General features: G+C 36.1%; 1 protein-coding gene across 1 annotated transcript in view; it reads left to right on the plus strand.

Annotated features, from left to right (window-relative positions):
• LOC109063135 (mannosyl-oligosaccharide 1,2-alpha-mannosidase IA-like) overlaps nucleotides 1-24,030 on the plus strand; it is a 221,754-nt gene that overhangs the window by 150,702 nt on the left and 47,022 nt on the right. Inside the window, 1 exon segment of the mRNA XM_042773268.1 lies at nucleotides 6,062-6,142. Within this exon segment, the coding sequence (XP_042629202.1) occupies nucleotides 6,062-6,142 (81 nt within the window).

The raw sequence follows: 24,030 nt of genomic DNA on the forward strand, positions 1-24,030 counted from the left end.
ATTGACACTGATGATTGCATGGACAACCATGGTTTTCCAAATCAGGGTTTTTTTTAGTGAAAAGGGTTCTTTAGAATTTTCAGAATGATCTTCAAACAAAGAAAATAAAATGGTTCTTTTGGGAACCAAAAATGCATTATCTTCGGCATTGCTATCGCTTCTGAAAACCCTTTTGGAACTTTTATTTTTAAAGTCTCTAATTTCAGCCCTTAAAATGAATCTTTGAAACTCAAAATGATATATTCAAATGTTTTTCACATGAAAATAGTTTCCTCATGCTTTCAAATGCCTTGAATGTAACTCTACACCCTTACCTCATTTAGTATATACTGATATGAATATGCAAACTAGTCCCCGCCTCCACTCGATCGCAGAAGCTCAGCCATATACTGTTTGTTTGAATTAAAAACTTTTATTATTTGTCAGTTTGATCAAATAATGAGTAAATATGTACTGCAGAAATAGTAAAGATCAAACGCCGGCATATTGTTCTGAAACCAACTGTGAGTTTCCTGCGAACAGACTTTCTCTATACACAACAGATCTTCTCGTGGCTAATCATATTAGCACATTAAAGTCTCTCTTCCAAACCAAACCGGGCAGCACATCGTCTAATCTGTGATTGTTCCACTCAATGCTTACCAGCATGTGAGGTACAGAGCAGCACAACGGCGCTGCTTCTCTCAACCACCTGAACCGTTGTAGGAGCTTTCAGCATGTTGTATTTTTAGCCACTGTAATTTTATTCATTATCTCAGTGCACTCCATTTTTGTGCTACTAACAATAGCATCTCTACAGCAGCCTTCCTTGTGCACCGCTGCCAAATGTGCAGGAATTAAAATGCTAATTTGGTGCCATTAGCTTGACAGTGCAGCCATTACCCCTGACCACACCGCATCTCAGAGGTCCGGCGGTTACAATAACGCAACGCACCTGACTGAAACCACCCAGCTATTATGGAGCACAGAAGTGAAGGGCAATGGGGAGGTTAAAGCAGAGTCTGGCTGATTATGTTCTTTCAGGTTTTCCAACAAAACCATGTTGCGGTGGAGAAAAAGACGGAAAGAATATTCCACCATTGTAATAACATTTTCATTTTAATATGAATCACCAGAATGTTATTCAAAACATAGTCCACTCAAAAATTCTTCATCAGATTTGGAGAAATGTAGCATTACATCACTTGCTCAGCAATGGATCCTCTGCAGTGAATGGGTGCCGTCAGAATGAGAGTCTGATAAAAACATCACAATAATCCACAAGTAATCCACACCACTCCAGTCCATCAGTTAATGTATTGAGAAGACAAAAGCTGCATGCTTGTAAGAAACAAATCCATCATTAAGGTGTTTTTAACTTCAAAGGGCTGAGAGCCATCACAAACTACAAGACACCCTCCCCCTGCACTGAGGCAAATATACGACATGCTAACGACCTGAATGAGTTTAATTGTAGATTTGAAACCCCCCACACCCATTCTGACCATCTCTCTGCACAGCCGTTAACACCTCCTGCATCCCCCTCCCCCCCCTCCTGCACTTCAAATCTGTGAAGATGATGTGCGCCAGGTCTTCAAGAAAAACAATAGAAGAAAAGCACCAGGCCCAGATGGCGTTACACCAGGCTGTCTGAAAACCTGTGCTGACCAGCTGGCCCCATCTTTTCACAGATCTTCAACAGATCTCTGGAGTTGTGTGAAGTGCCTTCCTGCTTCAAACGCTCCTCCATCATCCCCGTTCCAAAGAAACCCAAGATAACAGGACTTAACGACTGCAGACCTGTGGCTTTAACATCTGTCGTCATGAAGTCGTTTGAAAAACTGGTTCTGGCTTATCTGAAGGACATCACTGGACCCTTACTGGACCCCCTGCAGTTTGCTTACCGAGCAAACAGGTCCGTGGATGATGCAATCAACATGGGATTGCACTTCATCCTGCAACATCTGGACAAATTAGGGACTTATGTGAGGATCCTGTTTGTGGATTTTAGTTCGGCTTTCAACACCATCATCCCAACAGCCCTTCAGACCAACCTGACCCAGCTCTCTGTTCCTAGCTTTATCTGTCAGTGGATCACCAGCTTTCTGACAGATAGGCAACAGCTAGTGAGACTGGGCAAATTCATGTCAAACAGCCGCTCCACCAACACTGGTGCCACTCAGGGATGTATTCTCTCCCCACTGTTCTTCTCCCTCTACACAAATGACTGCACCTCAAAAGACAAGCTCCTGAAGTTTGCAGATGACACTACAGTCATCGGTCTCATCCAGGACGGTGACGAGTCTGCTTACAGACAAGAGGTTGAGCAGCTGGCTGTCTGGTGCAGTCTTAACAACCTGGAGCTGAACACTCTCAAAACAGTGGAGATGATTGTGGACTTCAGGAGAAACCCCCCTGCACTCCCCCCCCACTCACCATCATGAACAGCACTGTGGCTACAGTGGAGTCATTCAGATTCCTTGGAACCACCATCTCTCAGGACCTGAAGTGGGACAATCACATTGACTCCATTGTTAAAAAGACCCAACAAGGTTGTACTTCCTTTCGCCAGCTGAGGAAGTTTAACCTGCCACAGGAGCTGCTGAAAACATTTCTACTCAGCCGTCATTGAGTCTGTCCTGTGCACTTCAGTAACTTCTTCAAGAACTTTCAGCTACAAAATCAGACATCTGAAGACTATAGAGAACGGTTCGGACTGCTGAAAGGATTATTGGTGCTCCCCTGCCCACCCTTCAAGAACTGTATGCATTCGGAGTGAGGAAAAGGGCTCAGAAAATCACTCTGGATCCCTCTCATCCAAGTTACCCCATGTTTGAACTTTTGCCATCTGGCCAGTGTTTCAGAGCCGCAAATACCAGGACAGTCAGGCACAAGAACAGTTTCTTCCCCCGGGCAATCTACCTCATGAACAGTTAAATGTTCCCCACTTATGCAATTAAAATGTGCAATATCCTTATATTTATTTGTTACCCCTCCATCCAAGTACATCTCTGCATCTTACTCTATTCTATTCCATTATCATCTATAGCACAACTGTTCACACAATTTAATTATGTGCCAATTTTTTTTTTTTTTTTTTTTTTTTATTTGTCTGTGTGTTGTTGTCTCTGTGTACTGGAAGCGTATGTCACTAAAACAAATTCCTTGTATGCACAAGCATACTTGACAATAAAGCTCTTTCTGATTCTGAAAGCATTGCTGCTGGCTAAAAAACGAGTCCATAATCCATAATAACGCTGCCTCTGGTGAAAATGTCATCTGGTCTGAATCAGATGAGAAATCTGCACAGATCAAACACTTTTTACAAGCCATAACAGCTCTAAACTAATCTGCGGCTGGATTTTGATGTGAGAGACAATAGCAGATGGACTTTTCACTCGTTGAAGCAATGCCGGATTATTAATTATTGATTATAATATTTCTTAAAAAAGCAACAGTTTTAAGTTAAAAATGTCTTGATGGATTTGTTACAGCTTTTGTCTTCTCAAGACATTAACTGATGGACTGGAGTGCTGTGGATTACTTGCGGATTATTGTGATGGTTTTATCAGCTGTTTGGACTTATATTTTTTTATTTTTTTTTTCATGGTGAACTCTTTCTTTTACAAAAATGTGTTATTTTATTTAATAACTCTTTATTTTATAAATACTGCTACATTACAGAAAGTAGAGTGAGAACTATTCAGTATTTGTGTTTTTACAATGGAAAGACACTCACAAACCAAGCAAAACATAATTTACCCACAAATACCTGCTTAAGTGTTGTATCTTGGGATTTGTCTGATTTCTTAGGATAATCCCTTTAAAGCCTCTCTTAATTCATGGTTGTTTAGTGCGCTTTCCTCAAACATGCTATTTTTTACCACTGTGAATTGTTCAGCAGCTGATTTAAGACGGAAATACTCTCTGTGTGAGTTGGGATTACTTTCATTTGGCTCACCGTCTTGTGTTTTTTGGATAATCCTCTCTCTTCATCTGACACGTCGCTCTGAAGCAGGCTGTGATAGATGTCTGCTGTCATTCTGCGGTGACACAAATCGAGCTGGAAGCCTCTTTAGATATCAGATGTGAGTGTGATTTAAGTGTGCTGTTGATCAGAGCATCACTGAATGGATTGAAGAGGTGATTAGCCTCTATGGTTCTCTGCTATAATTCTCTTATCGTCTACTCCAGAGATTCTGCTTCCTTCCTGTAAGTGGCTGCAAGTCAATAAGGACTCTTGTCACCTCAACTCCTTGCAAACTCAAGTGACCGTAATTATGCTGACATATTAAATCTCTTTAGAGCCTCTCCCGTCCTTTAACTACTCTTATCTTAATGGTCTCTATTGTAGGCCACTGCATTAAAAAAATGCTGTTTTTAAAAGTTTTAGTCTATGTAAACATGTATGAGGCTAAAATTTATATCATTGTGGCTGACAGTCGAAAGATTCTGACTAATAGCGCTCTGAGCGGACTTATATAGCAGTTGGCTCCTCCCCTTTTGGCGAGTTGAAGCGCCATTTGTTCGTGCAGTTACACGAACGTGAACAAATCAGGCTTCAGTGTTAGAGTAAAGATGAGTTTCCCCATAAGCGTGTTAAACGCAACTCTTGTTCCCTTATCTCAGGGAACCAAGGTTACATTAGTAACCAGAGCGTTTACGAACTTTCATTAGACAAAAAAACTAGTTTTTCTTTTGTGTCTATAGAATAATATTGTTTCCTATTTTGGGGTTGAACTGTTCCTTTAAATAATGTTAGCCTATCAGCTTATAGGCCTGTACCTTAAACCACTTTGATATGAGTGACTTCAAATGTAATCATTTTGAGATTTGATTTGCAATAGGAAAAACAATTCACAGTGGTCTTGCTGAGAAAAGTTAATGTTGCACAATTGCTATTATTCACATGCTCTTCATAAATCAATAGCCTCCTTTGACTCCCAGCAGCGGGAAACATTGTCTAAAAGTGCTTAATAACGGCCTGCCCTCTCAGCCCCAGCCGCAGAGATCTTGGCAGTTTCCCTGCTGTAGGAAAGCACTGCGTTGTGTTGAATATGAGTCACTGAGCGACATGGCCAGAGGTCACGGCCGCATGAATTCAGGAAATCAGTCTTTGAGATGTGAATGTTCTTTAAAGTGGTCGTGCATTTTTATTATTATTTTTTTTTTTTTCAAAAAAGTAATAGTTTAGTTTTCCATGACTACTTTTCTACACTCTTTCTGACCCTTAAAATTTTATGAAAGTTTCAAACACTCAAAAAAAAAAAAAAAAAAATACTGAGCCATATATTTAGGATTTATGTTTAAATTGCATATAAAATTTCCATCCATTTGTGATGCATATTTGTCAGTCATGCATAAATGCATAAGTTAAGAATGCAATAGTTTATTATGAACTATTTGCATTTTTTGGATTTTATTTAAATAATCATATATTCAAAATGCATTTATTCAAATTGCTTAGAATCTGTTTATTGTGAAAACAAAATTTATTCAGCTGAAAAGTAGGAACATGGTTAAAATATGTCTAGCTGTGGAACAAGCATTATTCAATTAGTTAAAATGTTTGAGATTGAAACAAATTGGATTTATTGATGATACATATATAAACTGGTTATTGTATATTTAAAACACTTTCAGTTTATTTAAAAAATTGTACTTGTATTTTTTTTTTTTTATGCATGACTGACAAATATGCATCATATTACGTTTATTACTGTATGTCAAAACTGTGTAATCCCAATGGATGGACATTTGAAATGCAATTCAAATACATAAATCTTTCATTTAGATCCTAAATAAAGTAGAATGAACTGCTTTATCTCAAAATAAATAAATAAGGGTAATCTAATTCCTAATAATGTGGCCCCTTTAAGATAAGATGTAAGATTTCATGAATTTTCATGCATTTATGTTTGTTTTTTTTCTCCTCTAATATGAAATACCAAAGGTTTCCAACGCTTATTTAGGTAAAAACAGCCTTGACTTTGCTATATTACCATACAGCATGTTATCTTAATTTATTAATGTCATGATAAACAAAAAAAATGAGTTTCTAATGTTGTTTGTTTTTCTGCAGAATGGAGAGGCGTCCCTGTTCGAGGTGAACATCCGTTATGTTGGCGGTCTTCTCTCTGCATACTACCTGACGGGAGCTGAGGTAAGATTCAGCCTCATCTGTTCTTCTCACTTAAGTTTGACTTGTTTAATGTAATTAGTCGGATTAGTTCATGTTTAATCATAAGAGTTACAGTGAGATCACGTATGTGTGGTTTATCTGAAACGGGCCAAGTTTTGAAAGCCAAGGGCATCATATTAGAGTCGAAAATAAAATAAAGGCGACACTCAGAGTCGTGAGTCAGCCTAATGGACACTGATTTTCAGTCAGAATTAGTCAAAGAGGAAGACAGATGCTCTGTGTTTTCTGAGCCCATCCGTCTGTGTTTATAGATCTGTATCAGATGAGTTGACTTGATGTTTCACTGAGGACCGAGATGCTCAATATGGATATATTTGTTTGATAGATGGGAGCATATAAGAAGAATACATTTGTAAAATATGACATTTGCCATAATTTTTAATAGATTAACCGATATTTATTTTGAGAACCAATACCGATGCTGATTATTTGTATGTTCGATAACCGATATGCAGAACTGATATTTATTTACTGTTTGACTTGTTTTTTTTTTTATTTCATCTTCATATCACAACAATAAAACATATTTTTTAAATAAAATAACAATAAAAAAACAACTGAAGCAGCAGCAATACTAACACAAATGGAAAAATAAAAATTAAAAAAAGTGTGTAATGATAAGTACATGAATAAATGTGAAATCTAAATTTAAAAAAAAGTTTTTGTTGTTGCTCTTTCGCTTTGGATAAAAGCATCTGCTATATGCATAAATGTTAAATGTCAAGGGAGAATGTCAACTTTGCATTAATGTAATCATCTGTTATATATCGATCGGTAAAAACCGAGTTATCGATTTGAGCTTGCTTCAGCTTTCTAATCATATAGTTATTGTGATTTTACTCCAAACTGTTGCCAATATATAACTGAATTATTTGCTGTCATAATTGAACCAATTTGACAGAATTTGAAGATTTATTCAAACATTTTATAACTGAGACATCAATAACAATAAAAAATGTAATGCACATATACAATGCAAAAATTGTACTAAAAATGCTCTTTTCTAGAACTGACATATTCCCACAATAGTTTTCTTCTTCCCCATAACACTTAGTAGAAAAAAAAAGCTGAATTAAATTGACTAGGGATGTTTTTTGGTTTTGTTTTTATGGTTTAAAACTTATTTTATTTTTATGGTAAATTGATATAGTTGAGTGTAACTTCAGCACATCCGAGTAGATTATTTCATATAGTATGACCAGACAGGTTGTATGCAATTTTTGTTTCATTTCATCTTAATATCACAGTAAAAAAAACAGCATTTTTTATAACAACAACTGCAGCAGCAACAATAATATTAACAATAGGCAAAATAAATTGACAAAGTCTAATGTTTTCAAATGGAGTAATTTAAAAGAGAAATTTAAAGTTCAGCTTTTGAACTTTGGATAAAAGTGTCTGCCAAACAAAATGCATACACTGTAAAAAATGACAAGGGAGTCTGTCACTCCTTTTGCATAAATGTAATCATTAGTTGAAAATAATTTTTTATGGTTTACATTTACATTTATTAAACCGATTATCGGTTGATCTCCAGTTGCTTTCAGCTTTCTTCAGCTGAATTGAATTGAGGAGGGATCTATTTTATTTATTTTTTATGGTTTACATTTACATTTATTCAAATTTTGTGGTAACTTGACATAGTTGCCTGGGTAGACTGTAACTTCAGCACATCTGAGCAGATGTGTGCATGAGTTTCTGCTTCTGTCTCTCACTGAAGATGGAGTTTGTTGTCCACGACTCTGATAAATCTCTCAGTAGAGCTCAGCAGTCTGCAGTGATGTATCCCTGCATTCATGTACGCTGGTAATCCATCATGAATGTGTGTTCTGGATGTAGATTTATCCCATCTGTCTCCTTCACTGAGATAAGGGCAGGTGATTTGGAAAACCCACTTTTGTGAAACGGCTTTCCACTATGGTAGGGAGGCATGTGTAATCACGCCGACAGCATGAGGGTTAGGAGCTTTCAGGAAAAACATCACAGGGCTCTGGCTGCAGCTAACAGCAGGATTTACAGCTTGCAGAGCTCGATTTGTTCAAAGGAAGGAGTTGCTCTTGTTAAGATAGCCAATAAAATCGCTTTCTCTCAGTAGGGGAAGCATCATGACATAACAGTCACTATCATCTCGGTCACGAACATTAGTTGTTCTTGACTTTAAAACTCTAAATTCAGTCAGTCAGGGACTTCTGTAATATACAAACTCTATTAATTTTTTGTATGATGCATGATGATTTTTTTTAAATTTATCAGTAGCTGTTATTGATATATGTGCTAACATTTAATTATGCAAGCTCATTTAAGCCTGTGTTTACATTTAGATTTCCATTGCTGACATCTAACATTCACTTAAAACTTGGTTCTCAAGCAAAGACTGCCAAGATTGACTTAAAGTTCTAATTATATTATTATTATCTTATTTTTTTAAAATAGGACAAAACAAGGTTTAAAATGTTAAAACAACTAAAAACCAAGATTTAAAATAAAATTGAATTAAGTTTCTTAATTATTTCCTTAATTAAATTATTATCCTTTAACAACCAATGTTCACATGATCTTGGACAAACTATTTAATTATTATTTATTTATTTTATTATTATTTTAAAAGTGTGATGTCTAGACACTGAAATGTCATGGAAATTAAAATCGTAATTTTTTTATATTTAATGTAATTTGTATATTTATTTGTGTCAAGTTCTAAAATATTTAAGTAAAATAATTGTGTAGGGTAACAAATATTAAGATAATTTTTTTTTTAAATGTATATTTGAATATTTTGATAGATGAAAAATTTCTAGGTTTTAGGATTGGAGGTTTTATTTTTTTTAAATGTTTCATTTTTTTTCATTTTTAATTGTAGACACTTTATTTATATAGTTAAACTAGAATTGTTATATGCTTAGAGCATTTATAAACCATTTTATCGTTTTCTGGCCTACCAAATGATAGGCCGACATAATTATCAGCTTATTGGTATCAGCCACAATTTTAAAATTAATTGCATCCATTCCATACTGTTTGAAAATGACATCCATCTGACTAATGTGAACAATAAATTTTTCATTTTATTTAATTTTTAAAGGTCATTTTGGGCAAATGCAACTGTTTTCCGGAAGTTTCCATCTCTACTGGCGAGACATGGTCATTATTAAGATTATAAAATCATCAATTTATCTGATTTGGGTATCATTTCCTAAAAGCCAATGTAAATTGTGTGAATGAAAAAATAAGTGTAATGCTCATCTCAAGATTCAGTCCTGCTCAGAAAGTCTCTAAAATAGCGTTCATTACACCCTCCGCTGCTCAGTAAAGGGGACCTACAATCACGTTTTCTTCATATGGCATGTACTCAGCATCAAGCAAGACTCATTTGAGGGTTCACATTCATATGTATCATGCATCTGTATGACTATAAAAAAAAAAAAACAGTGAATTTTATGCAAACTACTTCAAATCGACAGACTGAGCTGTAATGTTCCGCTCGGTAAATTGTTCCTACATGCCATTGGCTACAGATGATTTCTCTTCTTCCAAATACCAACAGAACATCAGTCAGCTGTATCGCCCTCATTAGTTAGTGTGAGACCGGAGGATGTTACATTACCTCTGTATGTGAAAGTGCTTGTGCTAATATACTGTACGATCCTGCAGATATGCCATGTGCCCCGAAAATGAAGGTAAAACGTGCCATTTCTGTTCATAAGAGGTTGCTTGCACTTAATGCACATCTATGCATATTGGCCTAGAAGGAGAAGTGTAGTAGAGCAGATTGTACTGTTATACATTAGCAAGTGCACAAAAAACTAATGATCTCCAGTACATGTCCTTGCATGTTTAATGTCAGTGGCCAGTACAAAATGATATTTTCTTAATTCAGTATCTTTGTCTGAAAACTACGCAACTTAACATCCTTAAAAAACAGATAAAACGTTCCGGGGAAAAAGTTATAGTTGTCTGCAAAGATATTTGTTTATTTTTGTGACAAATGTGTGTATATCCGTTGCCATGTGGACACAATTTGTGCTGATAGTCCAAAGGACTGGATCTAAACAAAACTAATGGTTGCATTCAACGTCCCATCACAAAAAGACTGTATTTTTACACTGATATAAAGCAAGTGAAGTTGTGAGTACCAATTGGGACCGCAGTATTTTCTTTAAGGTCCAGAGTTCCAAGTGAACATAAGTTTGGACTGACAGTGTTTTTATTAATGTGGTAAATTAGTTTCAAATAACTAAAGTATATATTAAATTAAAATAGTTTGAACTTACACTAAAATGTAAATAGAAAAACAGGTTGCGTTCCAAGTTACAAGGACAATACAGTTCAGACTTTCTATTTAAAAATTCAGTTTCATTTAATGTTAAAACTATGAGATGTTGAGCAAAATTTAGATATATAATTCCTTCTGGGATATGCCTATAAATTAAATTAAAATAGTTTTGTTGAAATCGTACTCCGGTCTCAAAGTGTGTATTATACCACTCTGTAATAGAAGAAAACATCTCTCAGCCGCGGCCCTTTTGTTGAGTTACGTCAGACAGTTTTACGTAGACGGATCTTAACGTGTGACCAGTTTTAGCATTGTCACTTTGCTTAGCCGTCTCTGTGGGTGAAAAATTCATGTTTAATTTAATGTTACAACGATAACTGGTAAGCCTGTAATATAAATTGTTTAATAAAAACTGTAGTAATAGGGACAAACAGGGGAGCTATTTATCACTTCAATACAGTTTCCGTCTTCTAGGAAAATCGATGTTTAAATTTAATGTACACACTATTAGATGGTCAAGCGGTATAAATGTAAAACTGTTAAAATGCTCTGGCACGTAAATATCTACTTTTTAGAAACGCATGTACTTAAAAGATGATTGAAGAAAATGCAATTCAGCTTTACTGAAAAATCGCACATACTTAAGTATTACTTGTATTTTTGTAAATATCACTGTATAAGAATTTAACTTTTTGCAACCTTTTTTTAAGTTAAGTTGCATGTACTTAACACTGTAATGTTGTACAATATAATACGTAAAATACATAGCGATTCAATTTAAAAAATTTAAAAAAAACTAAATCTAAACCTCTAAAACCAACCTCTAATGCCACAGCTTTTATCATTTTGTAGATGTTGAGTTAAAACAGTTGTTGTGTGAATTTTTCTAAATGTATCAAAGCATTTTGAACGTGCATAACCTATGAGCTTCCCAACTTATATAAACGCACCGTAAATGTGGAACCAGCTACATCTTTTCCTGATCTAAGCTCTCTTTGAGTTTAGGCTCAACACACAGAGATTCCAGCCGATGGTTAGTGCCCTAGTCCGATTTTGTCTTCTTGTCTATGCTATTTATTTTGAGCGATTGGATTGATAAAAGCCTGTCCAATTCCTGCTACTAACTCCCTTTGCAGGATCTTGAAATGTGTTCGTATATCACCACTTAAGGCAGTTACGTCAAAACCACACAGCCTATTTCTCTTGAAGAAACGAATGTGTGCCCTGTCTTGTTTGCAATTGCCGTCGCCGGACATGTAGTCTACGATTCGATCACTGCTGACGGAGAAAAGGGTATTAGCATGGCGACTCTTTGTCATTCCTTCAACTCTGTCCAGCCTGCGGGATCCATCACTTTACATAAATTGTTTTATCAGTCGAGCTCACAGAGATCAAATCAAAACTTTATTCAGTGTCATCGCTGCCTGCCACACGGTGACCGCGCTCGGTTTTAGCCTGCTACTTTATTGATTGACAGTCATTAAATTCGCATAAAGACTTTGTTCAATTTAGCGGTGTCTTTCTTCCTGCTGCTTTATTTACATTTCCCGCACTGGTATAACAACCTCTACCCTTCATGTTAGCCACCGCAACTGCCACCTTATTTTTTTATTTACCTCCTACAAAATGTCATCTAGAAATCCTGCAAGAATGCATTTTTAAAAAAACTGCATTTTTCATGCATGCACTTTTGTGCAGTCTGTTTTCTATTTCACCGTAGTTTTTTTCTTTATTATATTTTGCAAAATCACTTTTTTTATAGATTGCTATAATCAACCCCAAAAAAACAACTATGTTTCAGGACTGAGCTTAAATTAACTCTGTTGATGCAGGTGTGATGGCGGGCGTCATATTCCGACTGTTTGTCTGAGGAACAATACGGGTCTGCTACACCAAGGTCGTGACGTCCCTGCGTTTTTATGCTGGCTGGTCAGCACAATTGACAGGCCATTACCATTGAGTCTGACAGGCTGTTCTTGTAGGTAATGCCATTTACACAACATTTCAATGATCAACTGACAGTGATCATCATAAAGAGTCGGTGCTCCTATCGAATGAATCAGCTGAATGTAATGAGCAGTGACATAAAACAGTTAATTGTAACACATACTGGAGATTTTAGTTTCATATTTGTTAACTTAATCAGTGACTCATTTCATTTTTAAAAGAGTCAGTTGCTTCCTTTCTGAAGCAACTCGCGCTGAATGAATGATAGTGACTCACTTAAAAACAGTTAATTGTCACCACCTACTGGAGATTCTTAGTTTCATAATTTGTTAACTTAATCTGCATGTCCGTGATTATACTACAGCTAATGGGTGTTGTCATCTTTATCCATCTGGCAAACAAAATCATTAGCTAGATGCACATTTCAGGCATATAGAGAGCCAAAAGCTGCCTAGACACTTCTGCTGCCCATCTTTCATTATTACTAAGACGGACATAAGATGTCTGGACGCCTGCAGAAAATGCTGTTTATGGCTAAAGGCCATTGCTTTGAACAATGAGCGCTTATCGATCCCAGAAGCTTGCGCGCTCGCAATCACGCTTTCCGAGTTGAGCCTTCCTTCCGCAGAAGCCAGTTTGATGCTGGACTTGTGGGTCCGAACCGACAGGCGCCGGGTCACCACTGCTCATAGTAAAATCTGGCGATAGCCGGACCAAGGTTTATAAGAGCTATGCTCCCCATAGCAGGTGAGGTGAGGCAATATATGCACTAATATTGCTCATTCACATCTGAGTCCAAACACTCTTTATAAAGAGATAAAACTGTGGGAAGGGGTGAAGAAGCTGTAACGCTTTTGACTGTATCTGTTTTCAACTGGGTTTGTCAGGCAGAGAGAGATGTTGTGCTGTATTATAATACAAGTAAGCGCGGTGTGTCATCTTTACCATCTGCCAAACAATCATTGGAAGGATGCACATTTCAGGCATATAGAGAGCCAAAAGCGGTTTACAGATGGTCTTATGCTGCCCATCTTTCATATTACGAGACGGGGAATAAGATGGTTCGATCGGCTCTGCAGAAAAATGCTGGTTTATGGGCTAAAGGCATTGCTTTAAACAATGCGTTTGAGAGCGCTTATCGATCCCAGACAGCTTGCGCTCGCAATCAATGATTTCCCAGAAAGGTTGAGCCTTCCTTCCGCAGGAAGACCCAGTTTGATGTTGATTTGTGGGTCCGAGGCGACGGCGAGGCACGCTTCGGTTCACCACTGCTCATAAAATTCATGGACAAGCCGCGGACCAAGTTTTAAGAGCTGGGCTCCCCGCAGCAGGTGAGGGGGAGGCAACCAGATGCAACCAATGTTGCTCATTCACATCTCTGCAGAATCCAAACTGACGCTTGATAAAGAGATATAAAGTGGCTGGGAAACGTGGAGGAAGAGGGTAAACTGTTTGACTTCATTGATCTGGTTTCATCTGAATTTGTCAGGCAGAGAGAGAGCTCGGCGGATGCGATGCTCGGCCGGATTGTCAATCAGCGGCTTTGCTTTATTTAGAAGCCCAGCAAGAAAGCAGGTTGGAAGATAAACCTTCCTATGCCGACTAGGGCCAATCAAAGACACAGCACAACTTTTGGGGGTCGCTAAGCACGGTTAAAAACCCAGCGGTTGATTACTTCACTGAATGAACTCGGCGGTTTTTTTGAATGAATCGATGTGAGTCAGTGATTCCCGTGGACTCAGTCATAAAAGACTCCATTGCTTACTTACTAACTGAATAAAACTGTTTGAATGAACGGTTGAATTTAATGATTCAGTGACTCCTTAATACGTGACTGTGGAGGTTTTAGATTTAATATTTACAATAGATTTTCCGTATAAATTGGGGGTTTTTTTAGAAACGAGTCATATTCATATAAAAAAGTTAAATAGCCTGTCTCTTTATTTATTTCGTGCAATGTTTGAATAAAATCTATATATGAGTGTTAAGCGAGCGTTGGGTGTCTTAATGTAATGTCTACTCAAGAGTGCATTTAATGACGGAAGGAATAAGAGTAGCCATTGAATGAACTTAGTTTTTTGGGGGGGGGGGAGGGATCTTTGGCAGTAATTATTTGAAAGTAAATTGCATTTGTTTTGCAATTTGGTGTACCTAGAGCAGTACTTTTGGGAAGGTGTCTGGGGGGGTGGTAAATTAGCAACTAAAAATAAATTAGCAAAAAAAAATAAAAATGTACAAAAAAATTAAAAAAAATTAATAAAATCAAAGGTAGAAATGTCATTTAAGAGGGTACATTTGCAAATAAAAACAGCCCCATTAAAAATTTCAAAGGTCATTTAAAAAATGCTTTTGTATCTTAAATGGTATGGACAAAAGACAATTTCAAGGAGTTTTTAAACATTTGGTGAAAAAAAAGGAAAAAACAAGATAGTGATACAGCTTGAATGTGTGTTTATTAAACTTCAGAAGGACAACTATTTTGGTTTAACTAAATAATTAGTGCTGCCTTTTTTAAAAATATCAATCCCTTTAAACCACATTACGCAAAAATGTTCTCCAAACGTTCATTCTTACTGGTCATCACCGATTCCATCATTGTTCTTGCGTCCCCAGTTCGTACTTCTTATAGGTGTACCTTAACGGATCCTGCATAAACTTACCACCAGAAATTTCTGTCTCATTTACCTTGAAGAAAGCTAATTTTGTGTGTGTGTGTGTGGTTGCATACATGAAGCGCAAGACTATGTTCAGATCAAGCAACAAATAAAGCCTCGCATTAATTGTGGGAGAGGTTGTTACTGTAGTCCACGGACGCCGTGCAATCGAAATTAAACTGCGAAATAATGAATTAATATTTGTGTCACCTTTGCCGCTCGAAATGACAACTTAATTACTTGCAATCGTGCTTTTTCACTCTAAAGTGAAGCATGTCTGTTTGTGCAGGTGAATTAGTGAATTATTATCTACACTTTCAGCATTACAGTTTTTTTTATTTATTTATTTGTATGTGCATACAAACAGAACAGCCATATAACCGGTTAAGATTGAACAGAGTTGGTGTAGTATCATTAGCTAACTGGTTTGTCCTTTGAGTGGACAGTGAGGATGTTTAGAACGGCTCCCGAGCAGGGTTTGGGTGTTCAGGATAGATGGGCTGGTGCAGGATCTGTGCTGTAAATAGCATGTGGGGTGACTGTAATGTATGGTTATTATGGTGTGTTATGGTTGTGTTGGGTATTGGGGTTTGCAGTGAGACGTTCCTCAGGCTTGTATGGAGCTTTAATGCTCTCAGATCGACAGCCCTGAATAAATAGGTGGCATCTGTGCTGGGAAAATTAAAGCCACCCTAGTGATCTGTTTAGATGAGTTAATGCTTCGTGAGATCGCCAAAAATTAGAAGGCAGGGTGAAATTAGATGTACTTGTATTGGTTAAATCGGTGTTTCTTTAATCAGCTGAAGGGGTATTTAAGTGAATTTTATGCAATGGCTGTCATTGTTATTTAAGTATTACCTATATGCTGTTATAGAATTTATTAATAGTTTGAATTATTTTTTATATATATTTTCAATTTTGAATTGTAATTTAAGTATAGCAATTTTATGATGATGCTATTTTACTTTTTATATTTCCATTTGTGTTCATTTCAGTTTTTATTAATAATTTGAGTACTGAGTACTTTAGTTTATATTTCAGTTTATTCATCTAATATTATTTTGTTTTATTTTAGCTTTATTTCAATTAATATTTTGATTTTAAAATGTCCATCTAATATTATTTTGTTTTATTTTAGCTTTATTTCAATTAATGAAAATTGATTTTTAATAAGTTTTACTTTTTAATTAATATTTAACAACACTGGATGTTATAGTAAAAATATTCTAGCAATTATTTTTTTTACTTGATTTATACAAAATTAAGCATATTTATCCTGCAAATTCTCAGTTTAGCAACATTTGTGATATATTATTTAAGCATTTATTTATTATAATGCACACAAATTTCATAATTGTTATATTTTGTTTTATTTTAGCTTCATTTTAGTTAATGGAAATGATTTTGAATAGTTTTACTTTTAGTTAACAGTAAAAACACTGAGTGAAGATATAAAATTCTTTTTTATTTTATTTATACAAAAATTAAGCAGATTAATGCTCCAAATTCTCATTTCAGGCAACATTATTGAAATAATATGTAAGCATTTATTTATCATGGTAGTATTTGTGGTACTTTTAATGCTATATGTTTTGTTTTGTTTGTGCACATTTCAGTCAACATTACTGATATGTTATTTGAGATTTTATACATTGTCTTAGTGTTTGTTGTACTTTTAACATTTTTAAATTAATGTTAAATTTTACATTTTTTAAAGTCCTATATTAATACATTCCAAATGGTGCACTGCATGTGCATTTGCACTTGAGGATGCAGAGATGCTATTTGACACTTTTTGTGGTCTTAAGGTGTCTTTTGCAGAATTTGCACCCACATCTAGTCTATGTGGCTCCTTATCTTTGAGTAGGAACAGAGTCTCTCCTCTGTGACAGCTAGATGAACTTCATGCTGGATTGTGTTGCTGGAGGGAAAACGACTTCACATTGGTAAAGGTTAAATATGTGGAAGGGAGCTATGGGTTTAGCAGGCAGGTACCAAGGGCTTTGCTCGTTGAAAAGCAAGGAAACTCCCCTCCTCACTGCTCTCGTGTTGTTTTTAAGCTCTTGTCCGACCCCTGTAGCTTCATCGTTGGATGATTCTCAGGGATCACCAGACACTGTAATTGAAAGAGTGTCGCTCAATGAAATTCAACTTTCTGCAGCACCATTTTTTCCCTGTAGTTTAAAGGAGCTGGCTTTGATGTGCCCGAGTCCTGCAGGGGAAGGAAAACTGGTGTTGTCTTCGATCATATAAATCAATGGGCCTCCAACAGCTGTGTGTGATTTCTTTATAAGTTACTAGGATGCACTTTTTTTTTCCTATCTCCCTGGGCACCAGCCGAGAAATATTAAGCCACCTGTGGCTTTTCGCTGTGCATTATGTAACTTCTCACATGCTTTATTTCTTTCTTGTCCCTCATCATATAAATGATATATGTGGAAACTTTGCCAGGTGGAGGTTAATGCATGCATGTCACATGCACATGATTCCAGGATTTATTTTTTTGGTCGCATTTGACTTTTTATAGAGTTAAATGGTTTGTTTATCAATCATATTTTGGCCTCATTTGTACAACAACTAGCAGAACCAAATTTGTGCATTTGTAAAACCATTCTTACATAGATTGTCACATGCACCCTTACGTGAAAATTTAATTGAATAAATGTCTTTTTGAAGCCTGGTTATTAGTACCATCCCTGGTGATTCCTAGTGCGTCTCTTTAAAGGAACAGTTCACCCCAAAATTATAATTTCCTGAAAATGTGCTCACTCTTCAAGCCACCCAAGATGATTAGGATGAGTTTGTTTCTTCATCAGATTTGGAGAAATGTAGCATTGCATCACTTGCTCGCAGTGACATGGGTGCCGTCAGGAATGAGGAGTGCTGATAAAACAACACAAAGTAATCCACACCACTCCAGTCCATCAGTTACACATCTGGAGAAGACAAAAAGCTGTGTGTTCACAAAGAAAACTCTTTTTTTATAATGTGCATGTTTGGTGACCAAGATTTATGAAAATGCCAGCTGATGACACCACCCAGATGCCAAGACGTGCCTTAAAGCTCACCAAAACAGATCGTCGGCGAAACGATTTGTCTGCCAGAATTGGTTGATTACATCAACTCTGCCAATACTCTGTGTTTTGCAACATTTTTTGTTTATTCTCCAACAAAATTATTCTGAAGAAGGAAAACGTCTCACAAGCAACACTGTCTGATAAGAAACCAACCGTGTTCTGCTTGAACCAAAACAACACAATTCCAGTTAGACATAACAATCTTGAACTATTCATGTTAATTTGATGTAAACGTTGTTAAAACACTTGCTACAGCCTTTATCACCAATGGATGTTTATTGTTTGAAGTCTCCTGAGCCAGAATTCAATGCTTCGTTTTGGGTCAAGGAGAAAGGGCCTGAAACGGGCTGTCAGAAGATTTGTTTAGTTTGGCAAAATGCTGTTGACTGCAGTGCATGACTCTTGTGTACTATGGCAAACCCACATAGAAATAAGAGGTTGAGATGGGAAATGAGTCCGCTAACAAAAGGCTTTTACCTCGTGACACATTTGTTATGATGTCCCTCGTGGCTTCAAATCACTCAATACCTATAATGCAGGACACTGGGTGGTTCCACAGGGTTTAGATTTAGATTGAAATAATGAGAAAAAAATACCTATCATTTTTAAAGCAATTTTTTAAAGTTTTTAATGAGGTTTCTTCGGCTAACCGAGGCTGCATTTATTTAATTGAAAATACAGTAAAAACAGTCATAATGCAGCATATTCTTACCATTTCAAAATAACAGTTTTCTATGTGAACATATTATAAAATGTAATTTATTTCTGTGATCAAAGCTGTATTTTCAGCATCATTACTCCAGTCTTCAGTGTCACATGGATCTTCAGAAATCATTCTAAATATGCTGTATTTGCTGCCTTAAGAAACATTTCTGATTATAATCAATGTTGAAAACAGCTGTGCTGCTTCATATTTTACATACTAACCATTAGAAATATTATACTTTTAATTCATCAATGAGGCATGCATTAAAGTGATCAACAAAGTGACAGTAGAGACTATTTATAAAGATTTCTATTTCAAATAATGCTGGTTCTTTTGAACTTTCTCGTCTCATTAAAGAATCCTTTAAAAATGTTTTCCAGCAACAAAAACGTGTTTTTCACATTGATAATACAGAACTATTATTTAATAAACTGTTCACTCAATATTTAAACAAGCCAAATCATCATATTAAGAATGATTTCTTAAGGATCATTGTTGAACCACTGAAGTCTGGAGTAATGATGCTGAAAATTCACTTTGATCACAGAAATAAATTATATTTTAAAAACAATACCACAAAGAAAACAATTTTTTGAAATTGTAATAATATTTCACATTTGTTCTGATTATACTATATTTGTGATCAAATAAACACAGCCTTGGTGAGCAGAAGAGACTTTTAAAACATTTACAAATCCAAACTTTTGAAGAATACTGTATACAGTATGTAACAAATTTGAGGTTAAAATTTCCGCCGCAAATAACTATCGCAATTTATTGCTATGAATTTATATGTGATATAAGAGTTCGGTCATGCTGTCTGGCCCTTACCATAAGTGCATCAGAGCCTTTATTTTTTGGCTTCGCTGTCTGGTTCAGTGTTGCGCCGTGAGGTGTGGTAAGAATGTGGATTAAGGGTGCAGCGAGTTGCTTTCTTCTGGCCTCACGCGACAAGCGAGTGTTTATATTTGAAGGTCTGATGATTTTTCCAACAGCTCGACAGCAAGTAAAATAAACAACGACGAGACCTCTGGGTCAACACGCCTGAATGAGACATTATTAATTAGTTGATTGTTCTCATAAAAGTCACATTGTGAGCTCAGGAAGACTTGTACTCATTAAATTAGCTCTGATAGCTTTAATGGATGGAAACCAAAGCAAGATAATGACATTACATGTGCCAGTTAAACCTTTGTGTGTGTGCGTGTGTGTGTGGTGTGTGTGTGTGTGTGTGTGTGTGTGGGTGTGGAAGAGATGGAACATTTGAGGGCCCTGGTTTAAAAATCTTATGGTGTGTTGTTGAGTTGATCGAGGATGGAAGCTAAATAGTTAGAAACCAATGAATTCCCAGAAATTCCCTGCTACGCATTTTAACTTGAATGTTTATCAATGTGTTTTATACAAAATGTTTTCCACTTTTCAGTTATACAAATTAGTGTACCTTTGTAGTTTTATTAGTATATTTAATAAAGAAAGAAAAAACTGTGTGGTTCTTGAATACCTAATAAAAATAAAAAATATAATTTAAAAAATCTGGGCTGGGCGTATAGTGTTATTGTGTCAAATTCTATTTAATTGTAACATAACTTAAAGATGTGTGTGTGTGTGTGTGTGTGTGTGTGTTAAAAATAATATTAAAAATATATAAAATGGGTAGCACTTGACACTAAGTTTGACATTTATTACAGTATTCATTAATTTTAGTTAATACAAAATACATGTGTCATGTTTAGCTCAAGTACATTAATAGTATTAACAAAACAACTTTCAAAGATTTAAATAATGCATTAGTAAATGTTTGAAATGTCTATTAAATGTAGTTAAATAATTGGAAATCTTATTGTAAAGTGTTACCATTAAAACTGTGTGCTTTGACATGAAATACATTAAGTGCCGCAAAAGAAAACAATCAATTTTACAGTTGGAGTTTCTAAATTATGAGTCGTTTATTACCGGCGATCCAGCATTCGAAATTCTGCCCACCTAGATGTTTTCCTCAATCACCGGAGCCGAGTTTCGGTGAGTCGACAGCGCTGCCCTTTTACTCTCTGCACCATCCATCATCAGGCTGACCACATCCCAGTGGTGAAACTGTGATATTTTGTCCTCTTTGATGAGTTTGAAGTGAGGGTGTGTTTCCATCAGATTCAAAAAATGATTTGTTTACCCTCGCTATCTGAGTGTTCTTACTGTGCGAATCAATGTCGGCTTCATGACATTAATCAGGCCAAAGCAGAGACGTCGAGGATCTGGAGTGGCGGTCCTGATGACGCCTTTTTCGGATTTTTTTTTTTTTCATTTACTTTCTGGAAGCACTCGTGATGAGCGCTAGTGATCGCTCTGAGATGCTGCAGAAACGCAGTGGTGATGTCTCTGGTGTGGTGTTATGCGAGCAGAGGTTTGTTTTTCATCGGCCAATTTACTTTAAGGGTCTGAAGTGCAAGTACTTTTTAAAACTACAACCACTGGTGAAGAACTTGAACTGTGCCACATGTTCAGTTTGTCATTTTCCTCAACCTGTCTTAACTTTCTCCAGGTAATTATAGACCCCTCCTTGGTGATTTCTGATGCATTATACTTATAAATGTGGTATGTTAATTAGCAAGTGTTCTCATTTCTCATTTCTCATTATATTGGAAACAGGGTCATCACTTACACATCGTCGTCTCAATTAATTTCGACTGAATTTGTCTATATATAATTGGTACGTTTTCCAATGATATATATTAATATTTCTTTACTATCAGCGAAATGTGCGTGTCTGATGTTGGGATTTTTTCCTTAATATTTTGTATTGTTAAGGAAATCGTATTATGCTTCAGAGCACAAGACTGTAAAGTTTGGTCTCTTTTTAAAGAAGAAAGCTTGCTGTGCAGATTATTGCGACATGAAAAATGTAGTAATTAAAAAAATGTAGTAAAGAAATAAATAAAAAAGTATATAAAGTGGAAGAAAAGGAGTAATATAAAATTTCTGTCATTTTATTATTATGCAAAATGCACAAAAATACTGTTATAAATTTTTATATGATAATGATAATTATTTTTTTAGGAAAATATGTTTTTTACATGTGGAAACTTCAAGAAAAAAAAAATCAAAGCCACATTATCTAAACATGATGTGTTCGAAATATGAGGGTTGATATCTCTACAATAGGTTTTCCCCCCCCCCCTCATTAGATTATTTAGAAGACGCAACTACCAAACATTTCTAGATGAAATTCGATTCCATTCATTTCAAATGCCCCACTACTTATTTTTTGACCACGAACAATGCAATGTGTGATTTGTTTGTGTTTTTTATTATTGTGTTGTGTGTGTGTTTACATAGCAAAGTGCCAAAAACCTTTACCCCAGATTTTTTACCATTGTCCCGTGAAGTAGGGTCTGTAAGAAAATAAACGTTGTTTTTGTTGTTTTGTTTGTTTTTTTTCTTTGTTTGTTTGTTTTTGTCAAAAATGACCAAAAAGCCAAGGCCCTAGACATACATTTTACGGGTAAGGGTTTGAGAGACACTTCTCCCCTGACAATGGTAACTCGAAACTTGCTGTTTAGCTTCCAAACAAATCCATCTGATTTAAAATACGGCACACTGCCTTTCTTTCATTTTGCTCTCGGTGTCGTTCCACTTTCTCTCTTTTTATGTCTCTCTTTCTCCTAAAGGAGGAATATGTGGCTCAGTCAGACACGCGGGCGACCCTTTTAACTTACTGTCCAGGTTATTTGTCTTTTTTCTTCTCCATCCGTCCTTTAAGGGAGGTTAATTATGAAGCAGGTGTTCTGCATGACTAGAGAGTTAAAGAGAGATGCGCAGGCGTGGACTGATAATCCTGAACCCTACATCTATATATCTATATAGCTATCTATGCATCGCTATGTTCTAATCTTATATCTATTTGCCTAGTGTTCTATCATTCCATCCATCCATCATTTGTACATCATTCATAAAACATCATCGTCATTCTGTCATGCCATCCCTCCATCCATGCCATCATTCTTTTTTCATCCATCCAGTCATGTCTATCGTTCCAGGGTCCCTCCATCCATCCATCCATCAATCCATCAATTTTTTTGGTAATTTCCCATGCTATATATCATACACATAATTGGGTCTTTCAATCATCATCAAACCATCATTCTATGTTCATCCATCCATCTGCATTGTATTATTCACTCGATCATCCATCGTTCTGTCATTCACATTATCATCCATCAGGCTTTTCATATCCCATTCATCCATCTCTCATAATCAATCCACCACATACATCCATCCCCATACCATCAAATCCATCCCATCATTCTTTCATTCCATCGATCCATAATTTTATTGTTCAGACATTATTGTATAATTCTATCTATATATCCATCAATCATTCTTTTCCTTACATTCATCATCCGTCCATCCATTGTGTCATTCCATCCATCATCCATCATCCTTCTATTCGTTCATCATACATTCTGGTCTTTCCCGTCCTTCATTCTGTCATTCCCATTCTTCCATACTTCATCCATCATCATCTACCATCCATCATCATTCTGTAATTACATCCTCCAGCATTCTTTAATCCATGCATCATTATGGTGTATACATTATTGTATAATTCTATCTATCTATCCATCAACATTTGTCCTTCCATCATACATCCATCAATCATTCTTTCATTCCAGTCCAGCAATCCATCCATTCATCATGGTTCATCATTCCATCCATCATTGTATCATTCTATGTATCATCCATCCATTCATCATTCCATTCATCCATCCATCCATCCATCACATCATTCTATTGTTCCTTCATCTATCCATACATACATTGCTCATGCTATTCCATCTATCCATCCATCATTCTTGTCATTCTATTGTTCCATCTCATCCATCATTGTATCCATTCCATCTATCATTCTAGTTGTTCATCCATCCATCCATCATTGTATCATTCCATCTATACATCCATCATTCTGTCATTCTATTCATCCATCCATCCATTCAAACATCATTCTATTGTTCATCCATCCATCAGTCATGTATTTCATTCCATCCAGTCATTGTCATCGATTTCCATCATCCATCCATCCATCATTCTGTTATCCATCCATCCATCATTCATCATTCCATCATCCATGCATTGTATCATTCCATCTATCAATCCATCATTCTTTCATTCTCCATTATTCCATGATCCCATCTATCCAT

The sequence above is a fragment of the Cyprinus carpio genome, chromosome A16 (assembly GCF_018340385.1).
Source record: "Cyprinus carpio isolate SPL01 chromosome A16, ASM1834038v1, whole genome shotgun sequence".
NCBI lineage: Eukaryota > Metazoa > Chordata > Actinopteri > Cypriniformes > Cyprinidae > Cyprinus > Cyprinus carpio.